Source organism: Harpia harpyja, chromosome 3, assembly GCF_026419915.1.
Source record: "Harpia harpyja isolate bHarHar1 chromosome 3, bHarHar1 primary haplotype, whole genome shotgun sequence".
Classification (NCBI taxonomy): Eukaryota; Metazoa; Chordata; class Aves; order Accipitriformes; family Accipitridae; genus Harpia; species Harpia harpyja.
In genome coordinates this window covers 38,526,174-38,545,475 of record NC_068942.1, presented here as the reverse complement: position 1 = coordinate 38,545,475, position 19,302 = coordinate 38,526,174, and the positions used below count along the sequence as shown (strand labels likewise).

Here is a 19,302-nt window from a genome sequence, read left to right as displayed (position 1 = left end):
ACAAAAAGGAAACTTGTTGGAAAATGAATCCTCTTTCACCGTTCTGTACATACATAGTCCACTCTCTTGACCCATTGTCATCTTTCCCTGTGTCCTGTAAGATTTTGTCCTAGTTTTTTTCCTCTAGTTATTATTGAAGCTTACAGGTTAGTGGGGAAAAAAAGGGATAAACAGTCACAAATATATTAAAAAGAGTTTTCAGATAACTGCTTTGATTCCTTGTAATCCAGCCACTGTGTGATGGTGATTAGAAAGAGATTCTTTAATCAGCATCTTACTCTAAAATTAGTCACCAGATCTCTTGTGCCCATTCAAAGTGTTTGGTAATTACCGTTGTGAGGCAGGATGTTGGGCCCGATGTGCTATTTGCTTCACCAGTTTTAATATCTACTGACTTTAATTTTATTTCCTTCTGAATATGACCTTTTATCTGGAAAACACTAAGCATATTTGTGTGTCTGCATAAATAATAAGGAACTTACCTTACTATCAGTATTTAAATCACTGCTATTTTCTGAGGGAGTCACGGAATCATCATTGCTTCGAAGAAGGTCGCTTTTCTAGATAAGCAAAGAAACCACAGAAAGTAAGCTAAGTCTTTCTGAGCAGACCAGTAAAGCTGTTTCTGCAAGACAGAGGAGAAGAGTCCATAGGTTTGTTAGGTGGGTTGAATATGGAGGTGTGAGAAAAGCAAAGAGCAAAGTGAGGCAGCAAGCAGACCTGGGAAGGAAATCAACTGATAACAAAAGTAAAAAGCAGAAATGGAAATAGATGTATCAGACTGCAGTGAATTAAGGGAAGGATAAGTCAGCAAAACCAAATTTACAGCTTAACAAAGAAAGATGCATGACTGCTGCAGTAGAATTGTAACTGGTTGTGAATCTGTGTCCTGTGGTACTAGTTACTCATCTTGTGTAACTACAAAAATAAGGATTACTTCTTTCTGTAACAATGGGCTAGTAAGTCAGTGTAAATGTTTTAACACTCAGAAATATAGCCAGGTCTGTAAAACACATCAAACAATATTATGAAGCTGTGCTACTGTTTCTTTAGGATTTCATTAGTAAGTATGTTACACATCCTTCAAATCAAGACTGGCTTCTTTTACTCATATGTTGAGACCTCACACCTTAGAAATAACACTGTATGGGGGTTGCCTGACACCCAGTCATCATTTTATCAGAGAAACTTGTGTATGAGGGTGTCAATTTCTCTTGGTTCCCAAAAGAGAGATAAATGGCTTTTTTGTTTGTTTGTTTCCATACTAATTCTGTGTTGCAGAAAATAGTCCTAAGTGTTATTAAATATGCTAACCTGAACAAAGAACACGGCAGAATCATGAAGAAATGAGATTGGGGAAATTAATATAATTGGCAATATTATTTTGTCTATATCTACACCTATGGGAAGTGTAATGATGCTGTAGAATATTATGCAAAGTATTTCTGCGTTTTGTGCTAGTTATAGCTCAAGAGCCCACAGATGGTGAGGGATGGGAATGTTCTGAGATAGCCAGAAAGGAAGCTCACTTAACATTTTGTGTCTAGCTTCTAAATTCTTTCTTTGATGTTTTGTAATTGCTTTGATAAGGCAAGTAGCAAGTATCCTCTATTTTCATTATACCAAATACAGTTTTATCCCAGTGGTCTGCTAAGACGACATTTTCTTCACAGACTGTAGAATTCTTGAGAAAGATTAAAAAAGAAGCTGCCATCTCCAGAACATGTCCATCCTGTCAGGTGAAGGTGATGGGGATGACTCATTTATTTCTTTTGCTCTGAGGTAGGAAGAGAATAAACATGTATGGTATCCTACTGTCTGCATGTACATATGTCTACTCATATATACTCAGCCCTCTCTTTTGAAATAGAAAAACAGGCAACAGTTCAGAAAAAGAAGAGTTCAGGATGACTCTCATAAAAACAGCTAAATCCCAAAGAGCTGCATTGCAGATATTTAATTTTTTTTTCTTGAGGTTTAAGAAAAAATAAAATTAAAAGGAAGGTGAAAATACATGTAACTAAGAATTGTAAATCAAAGTAAGATTTGAGAGGGAAAATAAATTTCCTGTTGCGACTTCCTTGCCTCAGACGTTGTGTCAGGTTACACGTTACCTTGTTTACTTTCTGCCAGATGACAGTAGGTGTTGGATCTCCTGATATGGGAACATCCAATCTCAGTTTGTTCCCAGCCACTACGACAATAGTGTCAGGGGACTGGCCCAGACAGTCAAGGTGGATTTTGGGAGGTTCTATAGCAAAGGCAGAGAAAATAATTTTTAAATATAGTTTGAGTGTTCCGTATGGAACAACAACAACAAAGTGAATATTCATACATTAAAGTAAAAATGAAAAAGCACTGCTTCCTTTGCTATTGAAAGCATGTTTACCTGCATATAAATAATGACTGCTGTTCTTACCTTCTCTTGGTACAAAGTCAATCTTGACCTCTGGGGGAAAAAAGGAGGGGGAGGGTGTAGGAGAAATAGATCAGAAAACAGAATTTACATAGCATCTGCACCCAAAAAATAATTTTAAAACTATTCATCATTGAAACCTCATAAGGCATATACATCAAGAGATTAATGCAATAAACTGGAAAACAGGCTCTGTAAAATAATGTGATAATGATAACACAAAATAACAGGGAAAAGCAATGTGCCTATATTGAGGTATCAGGAAAGAGATTCTGCACACTCTTTCCTGGTATAACCGTGATTAATACCATTATTTTATCCCTCTGGAATTCCCATTACATATTCTAAGATAACTTACCCAAAAACTGAAGCTTGGCAGAAAGGTTGTAAGCAAATCCCTGAGGGATGAAGGAATAATCAGCCTCGTCACCTGGTGTTACGTCCTCAATAGTTAGCTTATGGATTCTGGAAACATGAACAAATATATTCCGCTCCCTTAACTTACCTCTTCAGGAGAAACAGGGCTATCTCAAGACACAAGGTGCAGGCTATAGGATATTCATAGACATTACTATTTCTTCTCCCCTTACCCTAACATCAAGTCAACAACCACCAGGGCTGTAGATTGCTCTGCTTTCAGTATTCAAGCAAATCCATGTCAGCATGTTGTCCATGAATGGATTTTTCTTGTCAAGGTAGATACATAGTCTAGTCTGAATAGAGGAAGCGTTTTCTCTGCTCTAATCCAGTTCTTTACGATTACAAGGGCAGTTGTAACACTGCTGACTGGTTTCATTTGACCAGATTGTGACTACAAAAAATTCTGGAAAAACAAGCTAAAAATTGATGCTCCATCCCTGTAGAGAGCACCAAGGAAGACTTTACCTAACATGTAGTGCTTATGTATCTTCTGAGTCATCTTGGTCTCCATTTCCAGTAGTAGTTAGACTGCTAAGAAACTTGAGCACAGAACTGCACAACTGTATGTGTTACTATAAACGCTAGTTTTTCTGAAGGGTTTTATATATACGTGCTATCTTTATCTGTCTAAACACCACTGCTAATTTTAAAGTTATCAACAATGTGTTTTCTAGATTGTTTGAATACCAAGAAAACACAAAATCCTAATGAAAACAGAATGAATTCTGCTGATGTACCACTGATGCCATATATGGAAAAGGTATGAATACAGAAAGACCGCATGCATACCAAAGCAAGTCTGTGACTATATGTTGATTGCATATGAGAAGGTTTTAAACTTTTTTCCTTTTAGCTGGAGCTGGGACAAAGTCTTGTTTTATATTCCTGTCCCCTGAGATAATAGTTCCTGTGGATTGTAATGCAATACCCAAGCCTGTACCTGCTTTCTGAAACAAGACTAACCTGCCAATATGGGAGATCTTTATCCTGTCATCTGGGACCACCTCCTTTCCATTTTTCAACCAGATTCCTTTCACATTTTCATCGGAAACTTCACACTTGAAGACTGCCTGGTCACGTGCCTTCACTGTCAGGTCCGCAATGCTCTGATAAACTTCCAGCTTTTTCTCTGATATTGTGAGGATAATCAATATGCACATCAACAAATAAGAATAGCTCTGTAAGTAAACAGTGTGGATTTACTGAGTAGAAGAGGCTAGGACTGAGCAAGCTGTTTGTGGAAGGGTGAAATATGAAGGGAAATCCACAGCGTGCAGGGCTTTAACAGGACTGATAGTTAAGCACCTGTTATTGTCAGAGTATCTGTTACATCCGGCACACAGGTCTGAGTTCTCCTTGAGGCCTTTATTATCAAACCTTATGCCCCTTATTACGTCTTCTTTTTTCCTGGCATGAGGATTATGCTACCCCTATGCACTATCCTGGAGAAGGTTACCTTCAGCCTGTTTTAATTTTTCAGCTTCTCTGGTTCTGTAATATTACCTCTGCCTACCTTGTACAATTAGTTCAGCAACTGATACTCCACCATTGGTCTTCACGGTGTAGTGTCCACTGTCCTCCTTGGTTGAGTCATTAATAATTAGATACTGCTTTTTTCCATCTTTCTTGAATCGGTATTTGAATGTTTCTTCCCGTGTCAGCTCAATTCCATCCTTTTCCCTGCAATGCCAAACAGTGTTGAGTCATTTTTCTATGGTTAGAAGAAGAGAGTAAGAGTCATCTCAATGTTACTAGAGATTGGAAGACACAAAATAGATCCAATCTTTGTAGCATTTCAAGTTAGCAAAAAAAGAGACTATTGCACAAATGTTAGTGGAACCAGAACCAGAATGCTTCTAGCTTGACCATTAAGTTTCACTAGGTATTTGACTTCTGGTTTAAGAGAGTTCACTCACAAGGAGTTACTTGATTGTTACTATTTATATGCTATAGATAAACATGAAAGTATGTTAAATGCTGCAGAAGACAGGGGGATGAAGACGCACTTCACCAGCAGGGAGTTTTTATCTTAAAAGCTGCCATAAGGTAAATTGGACTTGCTGGAAAGTGACTTAAAAGTCTTAATTTTCCTGATGTGAATTATAATTGTTATAAATTCATGGTTTGTGGGCATCAGTAAACAGAAAACTTTAGGATGGATTTAAATGAAGATGTATTTCGGATTTTGTAGCCCTTTCCATTCAAGATGCCACAGTATATTTAAGACATTACTAAATTAAGCTTCACCATCCAGCCTGGGAGGAAATTTAATTATTGTAATTTCCAATCGTCATGAAGGGAAATGAACAGAGAGGATTCATTCTGTTTAGTCAAGGTCACACAAAAATACATAAGATGTTTTAAAGATTTCCTATTCCGAATCCTAAATAACATAAACAGGCTACAAGAAAATAAGTTGTAATTTCTCCAACTTACTCATTTTGCAGCATTTTGTATGTTTCATTATTACTTGAATACATTTATATTATGCTACTTGAATACTGCAGCAGTTTGTAAATGAAAAAATTTTTCTTTGATACTTACTCATGTGGAAAAAGAAATAGAAAAGATGTTATGCTTTTAAAAGAGTAAGAATTTTCTTTCTATCTTGTGTTATTTCCCTTATTTGTTACCAGTGACTATTCAGCTGAACAAATAAGCTTACAGGATAGCAAACTGAAATGCTATTTAGGGACTCATTAAAATACTATAGCTTTAATTTCTAGGTAGATGTATGCAAGAAAACCTTTTGCCTCTGTTAGAGTCTGCTGAAGTAAATCACAAGATCAAAACTTTAAGCAGAGACAGGAATCCTACAGCTTGTGACTTAGATGTACCTGCTGTAACTGCATTCAAACAGCACAGCTTATTGGAACTTACAGTTGGTTTAGGAAAATACTGGCCTCCCTTCCAGATCACAGGACTACAACACTAGTAAGGGAGGAAACAGAGGATGCCTATAACAACCACATGAAATACAATGCTTAGTGTTATGTCAAGATAACATTTCCTCTGCTTGCTGAGTGGCAAGGGTCTGAGGCCACATGCATGCTGTGGCAAAACCAGGCACATGCACTGTGGCTAGTGTTCCAAAGCTGAACTTTTATTTTTTGGTGATGTATTTTGATGGTGATGTATTTGGTGATGAGACACATGGCTCATCGAAGGTATCTGAATGCTCTATTCAGTCATTGGTAAGAAAGAGGTTTATTGAAATCTTGTCTAAATAATGAAAATAGATTATTTGCAATGGGTAGTGTCTTAAATCCCTGGGAAGGGAATAGTGTATTTAAATTGTGTTTGTTTTAGTGACTAGGACATTGCTGATGCTGTGTGTGAGTAGAGTGTTTGCAGAGGGGCGTACTGACAAAATGGTGGAGTGATAAAACTAAATGTCAAAAAAGAACTCCCAGATATCATTTGGCTTAAAATAATACACTGCTGCAGTGAAAAGTGAAAAACCTCATATAAGGTAATATTACAGGCCTTCCTTTGGTAACTAGAGCAATGCAGTAGAAGAATCAGTTGATATTAAAGCGTAAAAGTGGAGGATTTTGTAGAACCATAGAAGTGTTGGTTTAAAGACCACTGTAGGTCATCTGGTCCAGCCTCACACTTGAAGCAGAACTAGTGCAATAATAAGTAGGTCAGCCATGGTTTAGTCTCTCCAAGTCCTAAACATCTGCAAGATCAAATATCTGTTCTCAACTTTGCCACTCAATGCCTCTTTTCTCTGTCTGGAAATGCTTTCCTATTTCCTGTTTAGATTCTAAGAATAAGTTGGTTAATGTCTTCTAAGAGATCATTGATGTAGGTACTATGTGATAATGGGGACACACAGATTTATTGTTACATTACTGTAGTTTGTTTTCATTTGGAGCTGATAAGATGATACATGCAGAATTCAGAGATGGAAAAATCAAGTCAAAACTATGTATTTTATTACATCTTTTTCTTCAAGAATGATATTATTTCCAAGACCATCTGAAGTTTAGAGATAACTATTCCATAGTACTGCATAATAATAATGTGAGACCTTTCCGGGTGATCAAGAGAACATTCTTTCCTCATAACTATGAAGAAACCCACATAATGAATTCTCCAAGCCCTAGTCTGATGGCCATGCCTAAGAGGCTGTAAGCCTTATTTCTGTCTTGTGCAAGTCACATTATTGCTTTTGTTCATGTGCTTGTGATTTAATATCCCAGGTTTAAATGCTACAAGAGCTATAACAGGTGCCCTGAGTTAGTGCCTGTTACTTGGCTTAAAGTGTTGAGCATTTCCCTAATGAGCCATAAAACTGCAACTCTTTCTTCATACTCTGTTTCATGTTTTCTCTGGACACTTCTCTCCATTGTCCAAAATGCTCCCTTTGTTGCCAAAGAGCATTGAGTGAGTCTCACATAATAAAACCAGTAAAATAGAGTGTAAATGTCTAACTGATCAGTTTTCTGTTGCTATGATTTGAGGAGTTTCTCTGACCACTTGCTGCATTTCAGGCTGAGACAGCTGCTGGTTTGCCCTTGTCACACCAAATGCCCATCCCACAGATAACAGCTCTGCAAGATGTATGGGAGTTGTTCAAAGGCATAGGATCAAAGTGTGGCAGCTGCACTGTGCTCTGAGAGGGACAGATCTGGTTGTCCCCATCTCTTGTGACCAGGCATCTGTAAGCAGTTCCTGAACAATAGCATGTGTGTGCCTGTGCATGTGGCTTTAATAGTGTAATGCATATGCTGTACTAGCTCTTGGGCTCTATTTAAATTCTCAGTTCCTTCCTTTGGGAGAGCAGATGAGTGGTTGGCACTTTCCAGGAATGTAATGGGCATTGTGGGAACAGTTGATAACCATGTGCCTGAAGCTGTTAACAAGCACAAGAGAATTTCATCTGGTGGAGAAATGAAGTGAGAACAGTGTGCGTAAGACCTGGTATGTGAGCACTGCCTGCTGTGCCTGCCCAAGCAGCATGAACCTTCCAGCTTCCGCTCAGCTGGAATGCCCAACAAAATGGACTCTATGGTCTAAATATTTGTCATCATAATCCTGCTTGCTGCATATGCATAATGACCAGCTTTGCAGGACCACCACAACAGAGATGTTAAAATAAGTCAATGACCTTCCTTCTCTGTCTCAAGAGACACTAACTTTTAGCTAAGAAAAAATACTTTAAAAAACCCCAAACTCACTGCAGTTGAGAAGACCAGAAGATTCCATAAAGTATAGCAAGATCATCACAATACAGATGTGATTAGTCTGGGCAATAGTTAGACATGACTGTCAAGTGTTTAGAAAACTTTGAAGCTAACAGCTTGGTACAGTCAGTAGCATCCTGTAAACACTGAACAAGAAATCCTAGAGACACTATAAAATATCTATACTGAATTTGTTTTCTGCCGTGTTCTGCCCTCTCAGTTCCTCCTCAATATTTGACATATATGAGGAGGATCAATCTATTCCTGCAAACAATTATGTAGGATGCCTTCTTCCTGTTTATTCCACAGCTCTTGTCCACAAACACTGGTACTAGAATGTCCCATGGAAGGATACGGTTTGATGTTGTTTGACTTTTTTCCCCCTTTTCTATTCCCTTACCATTTCACAGTAGCTCCTTCCTCAGACACTTCACACTCAAACTCCACTCTCTCTCCAACCGTCACCATCTGGTCCTCCAGTGGGTGAGTGATCAGGATTGGAGGTTCTGGAAATGAAGAGACTTTTATTGAAACAGTATCATGAAAGACTGAAGACCAGAGGTAGATTTCACGACTCTGCACTCCACAGGAAGAACCCCTGGACAAATACATGGTGATGCTCTCTGTGTTGGAACTTAAAATTTACTATGCAAGATCATGTTATTGTTATCAAATGACCTTTTCGTTTTTGCTTTGTGAGACAGAATACAAACACAGGATTAATCAGTTTTCATATATATTCTGAAATTCTAAACTAGAGGCATTAGTTTTCTATACTACTTGATCTGCTTGTAGAGCTTAAGGCACATGTTTATCTTGAGTGGAATCAAATTTTTAAAGTAAGTTTCTAGACCTGTTGTTGGAAAGATGCAAATCACTTTCCAAATAATAATGAATGGTGATTATTACTGTGCTCTTTTCCTGTGCTTTTTTAGTTGCAGCTGTAGGGAAAACTTTCCTTCATTTAACTGTAAGAAAAATATCTACTTCAGTAGATGTCAGATTTCATTCATATGTTTGAGAATTTCCTTTCCTACATGATTAACTAGTCTGAGAGTAGAGAAGATGACAGTAATTCAATGCTAAATGTTAGGGGAGATCTCTTTCCTTTTGCTACCATTGCTCACCTTTTACAAATAATTCTGTGAAGCTCTTCTCCTCCCCTACCACACATTCATATGCTGCATCGTCGGCCAGAGAACAGTGGTTTATGGTCAGTATTCTCTTATTTCCAATAGCCTCAAAAATATATCTGAAAAGAGAATCTAAATGTCATTATCAGAGAGGTAACTCTTTTTGACCGTCACTGTCTTCCCCTGCCTGGCAGAGGAAAAGTTTCCTACTTTTTTTCCTGACATCAGTGGCAGGGTTTGTTAAGACTCAAGCCCTATATCCCTGTCTCAGTGACAGCAGTAGTGTTTGAAAAACTAGCATAGGAAATTATGGAGAGATCTTCATACAAGTGTGAGACATACAAACTCCTGCAAATGGTGTTGGATGCTTTTCTAACATCCAGCCATACAACAAACCTGACTACCATTAAAAATGCCTTGTCGTGGCTTCAGAACAAAATCACTGGAAATTGGTTTTACAAACAAGCTACGCTGAAGTATGTGCCATATCACAAGAAAGTAATGTTGAATGCTGGATATACACATAAAGGTCAGAATATAATCTGAGGACTTACTTGCTAAGTAGATAGATGTAAGCATCCAGTTCCATGTGTAGATATATAGAGCAGAGGGAAGAAAAAGAAACAGTCATGAGAACAGCAAACTGACTCTGATCCAAAGCACTATGTACGTTCTTTCTCAGCTCCTATTTCTCCCTATTTTATTCCTTTCTTTCTAAGTAAAGCTAGTTTTTCCACTTTGTCCAAGCTGTAGCCCATTCCTTTTTGGATTTCCTGTGTTTCTAGTTTACCTGCCGCTCACTTGGATCTCCTGTCCATTCTTCAGCCATTTCACATCAGCATCTGGATTGGCAACTTCAACCATTAATTTAATCTTTTGCCCTTTGTCCACTTGGTAAGCTGGATCCAGTTTCTTTTGGAATGCTATGATGAAGAATGATTAAAAAAAAAAATCTTAATAATTTTTATACTTCACTTTTTTTTTTTTTTTACATTCTCTGTCAGGAAAGTATATCTTTATTCACTTTCCTGTTGTTTACCATCATCTTAAACCTTCCCCACTTTCTGCATCCATTTGCATTTTTACCATTTCTGTCTGTTCTTCATCCTGTTCTGTTTTCTGTTACTCCTTAACATAGCATGAAAAGCATGTGATATCAACCAAAATAAGCAAAGTAGAATATTCTAAATCAGATGTGAATAGGTACTTCAGCACATCCTAAATAGAGTTACAGCTATGTCTGCCCATGTAAGAAAATGATACTGATCTTCTCAGTACTAATGAATGGCAGCTTGCCTTCTCTGTTTCAGACTTTTAAAACAAACTAGTTAAAATTAGGTAATTAGTACTTCACAGGACTAGAAAAGGCTCAAGAATTCCAAATGTGTCTCCCAATGGAAATGAAATTCTTTAAATGTATCACTGATGCCTGACATACTGACCAGTTTTAGGGGTAAGGGGAGTATCGTTGTTTTATGTTCAGAGAAAGATAAGGGGCAGAGCAGAAGAAACTAGTAAAATGAGCAGGTTCTGAATATCCAGAGTTTCAGAGCAAAGTAGCTCAGAGCTTTGGGGATAGCTTTAATCTTTGGTAATCAGCATTTCACACGTAAAGACTGTGTAACAATTGGAATAGGAAACTACTATTTCCCTTGGTCTTGTATCTGGCTGCTGTCCAGCTGATGTTAACATTTGAAGAACTCACAAAGAAGAAGATATGGACACATATATTTGGAATAAATACAGCTCGCCAACCTGTACTTTTTTTCTCTTCCTTCTTTATGCGTTTGAGGCGTTTCAGCATCCCACGCAAATCTGTGATACCATACTGAAAAGCAATTTTCTCATATTCGGACGGAGGAGCTTTCCTCAGGATTTCCCAGACATCAACATCGGATTGTGATTCAGATTTTGCTTCACCTCTGCAGAAAGGCATTAGAGTATCTGAGTGCCACTATTGAGAGGATTTAAAAACAGCCATAGGCTTGGAATATTGGCTTGTTGAAGTCATTTCTTAATAAAGAATTTAGCAGTCTAACTTTTTGCTGTATTACTACCTAAAATGATGAAATAAAACTGGTGAGTAGTTTTACTTCTATTTATATATACAGTGATCAAAATCCAGTTGCTGTCCTGAAGGGTTTACTTTCTAATAGCCAAAGCAAATAAATATTAACTTCCCTTTAATGACGGGTAATGGAAACACAAGGAGACTTATTTTCCGGTGATGGTCATACACAAAACACGTGGCTAAGCAAGGAACTGAACTGATATTCTGAGAATGCCTTAGAAACAAGGCAGTTGGTTTATGTTAATAAGAAACAAGTCCTTTTCCACTCAGGATGTTTTTTCTCTTCACTAAAATGAATCATAGATAAAATATATGTCATCTGTTGTAAAGACAATTGTTGGCTATAGTAATCTATAAAACATAAAGACTAGTGAGTAGTGGCAAAAAAGACAATATTTACAATGCACTACTTATTTGATAGTTTAACCAAGGAACTAGTGATTATGGAAGAATTAATGTTTGGTTTAGCAAAACCAAGTGAAAAACCAGTTGCCTGGCTTTGGGAAAGGCATTCTTTTTCTGTCACTGTATTTTTTTATTTAAAAGATCATAAATAGAAAAAGAAAGGGGTGTAACCTTACCGATTTACTGAGCGCAAGAAGCTGCTGTACTCCAGAATGATGCAGAGAACCATTTAGAAAAACATGCAGCATCCCAATGGACAAGAAAGAGGGCATCGTGTTAATACAAAAGAGCCATGAATGTCATCTTCACCTTTAGCAGAACAAGCCTGTGCTTCAGTAGCGGGGAGATGAAGGAGCTCATGCAAAAGCTCTGAAATAGGCTTAAGAAAAATGCTGTCCCCTATTGAAACCAAAGTCGCCCACACTTTGTACAGTTCCACTCTGCAATTTATATTACAAGTGTAAGCACTTCTGCTTACTCCTAATTACAGCTGATCACCTTACAGGGAAACAAATTGCTCTACTTTGCCCTGTCGTCATGGAGTTGTTGCCTGTCATAATTTGCATTTTGGTAATCGGAGAAAGGATGAAAGAAGTAACATTTTCTCAAAAATGTCTTTAGGAAAAGGAACTTCTGTGGCTGTTGTTTCTGATACCACCAGGACCAAGCAGATTCCAGTGCAGCAGAACACATCCTTATAATGAAGCCATGTTCAGTGGTAACCCCCAACAAGAAGACAAGTTATGCAGCAGGTAATGCAGAGAAAAGTGGAGGATTATTGGGTGTATTTCCATTTTTTTCAGGAAAAGAACAGTTCCATTAGTCTGTGAGAAATACTACTACTAAAAATCATGACTGTAGTCAGTCTGGACAGGAGGTAGAACCAAACATTTCTGGTATTCCTTTTGTTGCCCAAAAAAGGCTTGCTTGTAATGAGAGGGCTATGTTTATTAAAGTGCTGCAGTCCAGGCTTGGGATTTCCAGCACCCTTGTAGCTCTTGAACAGAAAGGAGGCAAGAGAAGAGGATTTCAGCTCAGTGAGTTTGAGCTGAAATATGGCATGCATATCTTATATCTTTGGAGTGGTTTAGCACTCGCTAAGCACTAAACCCTCACTAGCACTCACTGAATTGATAGGTGTATCTGGTGTGGACTCCTTGTGATAAGTGCAGTCTACTGGGTATTTGCCTTGTTATAACAGTGCATCATCACCCACAAATTTAATCAAGATTTCTCTATATATCTATCATTTAGTTTGGGGCAGCTACAAATGGTTTGTAGTTTTGTAGATTTTTTTTTAAACTATGTTCTTGTGCTAGTTGCCCTGATCATATCAATGAGCAACTTCAAAATATTTCTAAATACATGTAAATTGGAATAGATATATAAATACATAAAACTAGGAATATATAATATTTCTAATATGTGCTGAGTTCTTTGTACTAGTACAATTAATGTTCTGTGGAGCAAACTGTATCTCAGAAGGAAATATAAAATCGTAGGAAAGAAGAAAGACTTAACAGATTCAAATGTTACTATTTTCCCTCAGGCATTATATAAACATTGGTGCTCTCTCTGTCTATCTGCCTGTTTATATGCTCACCTGTATACGTCCCTTTACCTGAAAATTTGCAGGTAGGATTATTCATGAGTTTTCAAAAATATTTTGTGTGAGTTATTTTTAAATACATCATGAGAAAAATATTCCAGTTTGGAAGCAATTCCCCAGTCTAGTATATCTCACTATTGAGAAGACTTCCTTAATTTTTGCTTTAGCTTTTCCATTACTCAGTGTCATCCCACTGTTATATCTGGCAATACTGTTTTGGTGTATGCAAGCTGAAATACAAGAAATTTGATCATATGCAAGAGTATAGTCTCTTCCTTGGAAATACTAATACTTTCTAATTACAGGGAAAGGCTTGTAAGTTGCATGTAAAATGGTACTAAAAGCTAAAGGTTGTAATTTTTATAGTATTTAATTGAGTTCTGAAAAAGAAAAGAAAAACATGTCTTTGCCTCTGAGCAAAGGTTTCCCCATCCCAGTATTCCTTTTCACCATTTTGTAGTTGTTAAAACATTCTCTTTGATCCCATAAAGACACAGAGTTTCCACAGTTAGGCTGTACTCTTCCACTACCAACAGGAACTAAGCAGTGTACGAAAAGTAATAGAGCACTTGGACTCCTGAAGTTTCTCCCACCCTTGCGTTACTCTCCCTCATGTTGGGGATCCTTATTCAGAGTGATCACCTCATAGGTTAACTATGCACTTGGGGGCATTAAGATGCAGCTTAGTGAACCTGCTGTAAATGGAATATGCAGCTGATATGTTTTAAACATATGTGGAGGGGTTAAAAATAGTTTTGTACATCTCAGGGATGGTTCCTTCCTATCCCATTACTGTCAACTGATTGGACCCTGTCAGCTGTCACCTCCTTCAAGGTCTCTGCTCACTATCCCATTTAATAGTTCTGTGACAGCTGTTCCCTTCCTCTTCCCAATGACCTCTCCTTGGCCCATGACATCTGTATGTCAACACCAGTTAATTAAATTACAGTGATAGGAGATATAGTATTAAATGAAGCTCTCTTTATTATAGTCAGAATGTTCATTACCTTTGAATTGAGGAGCACTTGTAAATTAGGTGGGACAAAGCAGAAGCAGTAAAAGAATAATCTTCAATTCTATTTGAATCTGCATAGCTCTTGAGAGTTCCTCAGCATGAGGTCCCTTTTTCTATTCTATTTTAATGAAGAACACTTTCATTCCATGATGAGTTTTTTATGCCTATCAGTTCTCATTAATATAGGAGTGGTCTTCAAGCTGTGGTGTGCAAAGCCTGAAGGATCCACAAATTACTTCTAAAGTGGCTGTGAAAAAAAACTAGGCGCAGTGAATTTATCAGTATGCTTAAATTCACTATACAGAGATTTATAAGTCAAGAAAGGTCAAAAATACTGATAAAATGCAGTGAAATTTATAAGCTTCTTTTAATGAATTATATTTCTAGTCTAATAATAATGAACAATTAAATCCACAAATTGAACATTTCTGGAAATACTGGAGATTTTTACTACTTTTTAGAGTTCTATCACTGCTCAAAACTAATTATGAAAGCAGAAGGGAAAGGCACTAGGAGAGGGGCTCATAGTACTTAGCACTTCATTCCAGCTGGAGTCACTGTATGAAATTATGCAAATATTTTCATGCTGTCCTCCATTTATTTGAAATTTTTTAAGAGAGATCAACAATTCTTTTTTGCCTTACATTTTCTATAGAAATTATAATGTGTGTACAACTATTGTATTTCATCTCTCAAACCTGTACAGTTTTGATTACTGTCATTATTCAGAAAACATATTTTCCCTACTTTAGAATTAGAAAAAAATTCTAATGCACTTTTTGTTTCAGACTTCTCTGGGGTTCATGATGAAACAAGAAACTTTGGTATCAATGTCAGCTATAGAAGATTTGATAGGTGTACTTTCTGTCTCATCTAGCTGGCCTCCTTGAGAGTTCTGGTTGTAGTGTTACTGCAAAGCCAGAATTCACTTCTGGTTGGATACATTGCATATTGCATAATACAGGGCTTTGTACACCTACGTGACCTTGTTTGCCCCACTGAAATTTGGGTGAGTTAACCTGAGTGAAACATGAGGCTATTGTGGCTTTATTGCCTTCCGTAACCACGTTACTTCAGATGTCTACATGATCCTGTACTCTTTGTGAAGATAAAACACTTTTTATAAATAGAGATACCCATACCTGAGCAGAGACTGAACACAGATTCAAAACATTCACCCCAAGTAGTTGATTGTGAAAACTTAAACTAAGTTTAGATTTGCAAAACATGAGTCTAGTGACAAGTGTTGATAGTAACTTCAGGAGCTGGACAGACGAGTGAGCGACCAGGGGCAGTGAACAGAAAGAAGCATGCTTGGAGTAATGGGGTGATACGGAGCAATGGAAACTTTACTTGGAATAAAAAGAAATGTTTTGTAACAGAGAAGCCTGTATGTTTACGGAATAAGCGACTTCAGTAATATGTTCACTTAACATGTTTAAGAATGGATGGAACAAAAAGCACATATTTGATAGGCACCAGCAGGCATATTATGCAAATGATTTTTCTGATTCTAATTTCTACGACAATAGGAATTTAAAGCACAAGGTTATTGAGAAAATCTGGAAATTCAGGTACAATTTAAAACTGCTTATAAAAAGCAAGTGACAGTGAAAACCAAAGGACATTCAGAGAAATACATTGACTTGTATTGAATGGTCCACCCTTAACTTCTACTAACGGTTTAAAAGCATTTCTGGCCCAGAAATTGGTGGCTGGCAATTTTCATACTCTACACTTTTTGTCATGCTCTACATGTAAGAAAGATGAAAATGCATGCGTTATTTCAAACCAAATGGTTCTTATATTCAGTCTGACCCATGCATTTATAATAAAATGAAATAGAAATCTTACTCTCTGTTGGCAACAGTGGAATCCAAAACATCCAGATTCAGATGGTGGTAAAAAGAGAAAAACATAAGTAGACAGGTTATGAAAACAGATGTGGCAAGGAAGGATGAGAATGGTAGAGGAAATTCCACCAAAAAAAGTGGAAATAAAAGCAAGAAAGAAAAACTAGAATCAGAAGAGTAAAAACATTTATATAATATTTATACAACATAGAATATATTTTTCTATATATGATAAACAGCTATATATAATATAGGTATATAGTGTAATAGTAACATTTAGATATCTAATAAAAAGGCTTGTCCTCCCAGCTCTCTGATTCAAAGTATTGTGAAAACTTAGGACAGAAAATTCTTAGTAAGGCAGCATTATAGACAGATATTGTGAATTGTTGTTGTGTTTTGGTTTTTTTTTTTTTAATGAAAAGTGCTGGTGGAAGCATGTAACTACCCTAGTCCCAGCCTTGTCTATCTTGGGAAAGATCAGTCTTTTTTTTTTTTTTTCCTCCAGTATAAACCTAGCAGAAATGCAGCAAATGCTGAGTATTTGGGGAAGTTGCCATAATTACCTGTCATGCTTTTTCCAGTTAGAACTGCTTTAGCAAAACTACAAGGATTCTGAATTTATGAAACTTTCACTTATTCTAGTTTTAGTGTTTTCAGAGTTGTTCAACAGAAGCTCGTTACTTTATTTCTTTAAGTCTATGGATTTTTACTCACCTCTTTTTCAGTAGGGCACTAAAATTAAACTCTCCACCTTCTTCATGTCCCTCGGTACTGTATAGTAACAGAAAACTATAATTAGTTTCAGAAGGAAATGGGAATAGCTTGTGAGGCTAAATAATTATGTAGATGATATATTTTTGTAGGGGAGCAGTAGATGGGTTTAGAATGACTTAGAATGTGTGCTGACATGGAAGGTGACTTAATTAGGCTCTTTGTCTATATTGGTCTTCATATAGGTTTAAGAAATATATTTAATGAACTTGTATTTTTTCTGTACTGATTATGGATAAAGTTGTACAGGGTATTAATTTGGTGGTCATATTGATCTGGCATGTATTAATTATCATAAAGACGTCACGGAAGCTTTCCTTTAGAATCATTACTGCTTTTGGAAAGCTGTAGTTTCAGGAATGTGGATATTGTTTACAGTGTGGGGCAGTATTTAACCAAAATTTTTGTGGGACTTTTTACAATCTAAAATCACTTTTTTTTCCTAGTATTATCCCAGCTGTAATTGTTTCTTAAGGCTCTTTGTGATTCCAGAATTCATTATACTGAAAAAAGTGTCACAACATTGGTGCTTGGGAGAGTTAAAGGAGGAATTCTGTGATCTGACTTGGATTCTGAGATGAGGTTCAATATGCAGTTGTTCAACAAGCATCATGGCAAGCAATGTTGTGATGAATTCATTTGTGAGAACAAGAAGCAACAAGCAGGAGTTTTTTGATGTGTAATTCTGTCTATTATATATGGTGGTGAACTCATATGCACAGTGTTATTTTTGGTGTTCTGAATCAAATGTGGTTTTAGCTGTGCTTCTGAACATTTGAAGGACAGATCTACTCTGAAAACTTAGTGTAAAGTTACTAAAATCACTTCTTTGGGTTTAATTCCTAAAAAATTACTTCAGGGATTTGATATAAAAGTATTGGGAGTTACACTGGATTTCATGACTGTTGATTATTCAACTTAGCAAAAAAAAAAAAAAAAGGTCTTTTTGCATTCAGACAGGGTTTAGAAAGTCAAAATGGATTTTCTGCATCTCAGTCAGTCTCCCATCATCAGTGTTCAGCTGCTTCTTGACACCTCTGTTGTCTTGATTATAAGAATCTGGTGATGCCATCTCACAGCATTCATATTCTTCCAGCAGCAACACCTTATATTTAATTATTGTTTTATACACAGAAATCGTTCTTTTCAGTTGTACTGGTGGTAGTGGCAGCCTGTAATGCTGTCTTTGTCAATACATAGTGCTAGTTGCTTTGGAGAAAATCAGTCTGTAGAAGTGTAAACCAGAATGTCAGAAAAATTCAATCTTGCAGGAACAAGTATTTTTAAAAGTAAGAAAACAGTCTCAACAGATAAATGATGGGCATTTTAACAGTACTCTTAGTAAAATGGAAGAGAAATGAGTCCCAAACTTCTTGTGCTGCTTGACAATGCAAGGTTAGTGAGAATAAGTAACAATTTTGAATCGGTGTAATTTTGAATATGTTGTGAGAAGAGATCTTTTTATTAAGAAAGTACTGTTTTTACTTCTGTGATTACTTTCAAGATAGTACAGTACTGGAAAGGGTAATTTTCTGGGTATATAGCTCAAACAGAAAAGTGTATTTTTGGCCACTTTGTTCCCTACTTTCAGAGGCCTTTCAGTGTTTGCAGGCATAAAATGTACATAAAAATCACTAGTATAATCCCAAATTTGAAAACGGCTTCTTGTGATCAAAGATTCAGGAAATCAGAACCTACAGCTGGGAGAATAACTAGTCACCTTATTGCTTCCCAGGTGGTACTTAAATCAGATTTTCAGGAAAGCCCAGCAATCAATATTTAGCTTTTCTGAAGAATAAGACCCTAATAACTGCTTTAACATGCATAGAGTTAAGTTTCAGAGTTCCTATTTTCGTTATGGTAGAAGACATTGGGACAAAAAGGGATAGGGTGGGAAATTTAATGATACTAGCATAAAGACTGTGCCAGGAAACAACAGATTTTCCTATGCATGTGTGCTGGTACATTTCTGTGAGCAGTGGCAATTTTAGTCAGCGTGTGCTTAGTATAGAGGAAAACATGTAATACAGAGGGGGCAGACATGCATATAATCTGAAGTTACTTATTTTCTTCTAACAATGGTGAGAAGATGCCACTTGCTGAACACATGCCTTTTCTGTAGATGAATCTGCCTCTCATTGAACCATCAAACTAGTCTTTTTGTTATTTATACTCACATTACTACTTACTTGTATGTATTTGTCTCATATAAATACTACATACTATAAATGATGATTTATTTGGAATTTAAGATGCAGCTAGTTCTGTGGGGTTTTTTTCTTTTTTTTTTTTCTTTTCCTAAGCAGAGAGAGACAGCTCATTGTTAGACTTGAATATGTCTGCTGACACAGACGGTGGCTACCTGAGAAAGGCTGAAGTCATCCGTCTCCCCCCTCCTGCCAGGCTCCTGGAGG

The 19,302-nt window shown here is 36.9% G+C and overlaps 1 protein-coding gene across 1 annotated transcript in view; it reads right to left on the bottom strand.

Moving 5' to 3' along the window:
• Positions 1–19,302, bottom strand: part of MYBPC3 (myosin binding protein C3) — a 62,026-nt gene that overhangs the window by 28,291 nt on the left and 14,433 nt on the right. Inside the window, exons 8-22 of the mRNA XM_052781997.1 lie at positions 19,251–19,295; positions 16,832–16,888; positions 16,116–16,118; positions 11,814–11,837; positions 10,917–11,083; positions 9,952–10,084; positions 9,716–9,718; positions 9,156–9,280; positions 8,429–8,534; positions 4,350–4,516; positions 3,800–3,965; positions 2,775–2,881; positions 2,420–2,449; positions 2,115–2,251; positions 483–560 (exon numbers count right to left, since the gene is read on the bottom strand). Of these exons, the coding sequence (XP_052637957.1) occupies positions 483–560; positions 2,115–2,251; positions 2,420–2,449; positions 2,775–2,881; positions 3,800–3,965; positions 4,350–4,516; positions 8,429–8,534; positions 9,156–9,280; positions 9,716–9,718; positions 9,952–10,084; positions 10,917–11,083; positions 11,814–11,837; positions 16,116–16,118; positions 16,832–16,888; positions 19,251–19,295 (1,348 nt within the window). The remainder of the gene's footprint in view (positions 1–482; positions 561–2,114; positions 2,252–2,419; positions 2,450–2,774; positions 2,882–3,799; positions 3,966–4,349; positions 4,517–8,428; positions 8,535–9,155; positions 9,281–9,715; positions 9,719–9,951; positions 10,085–10,916; positions 11,084–11,813; positions 11,838–16,115; positions 16,119–16,831; positions 16,889–19,250; positions 19,296–19,302) is intronic.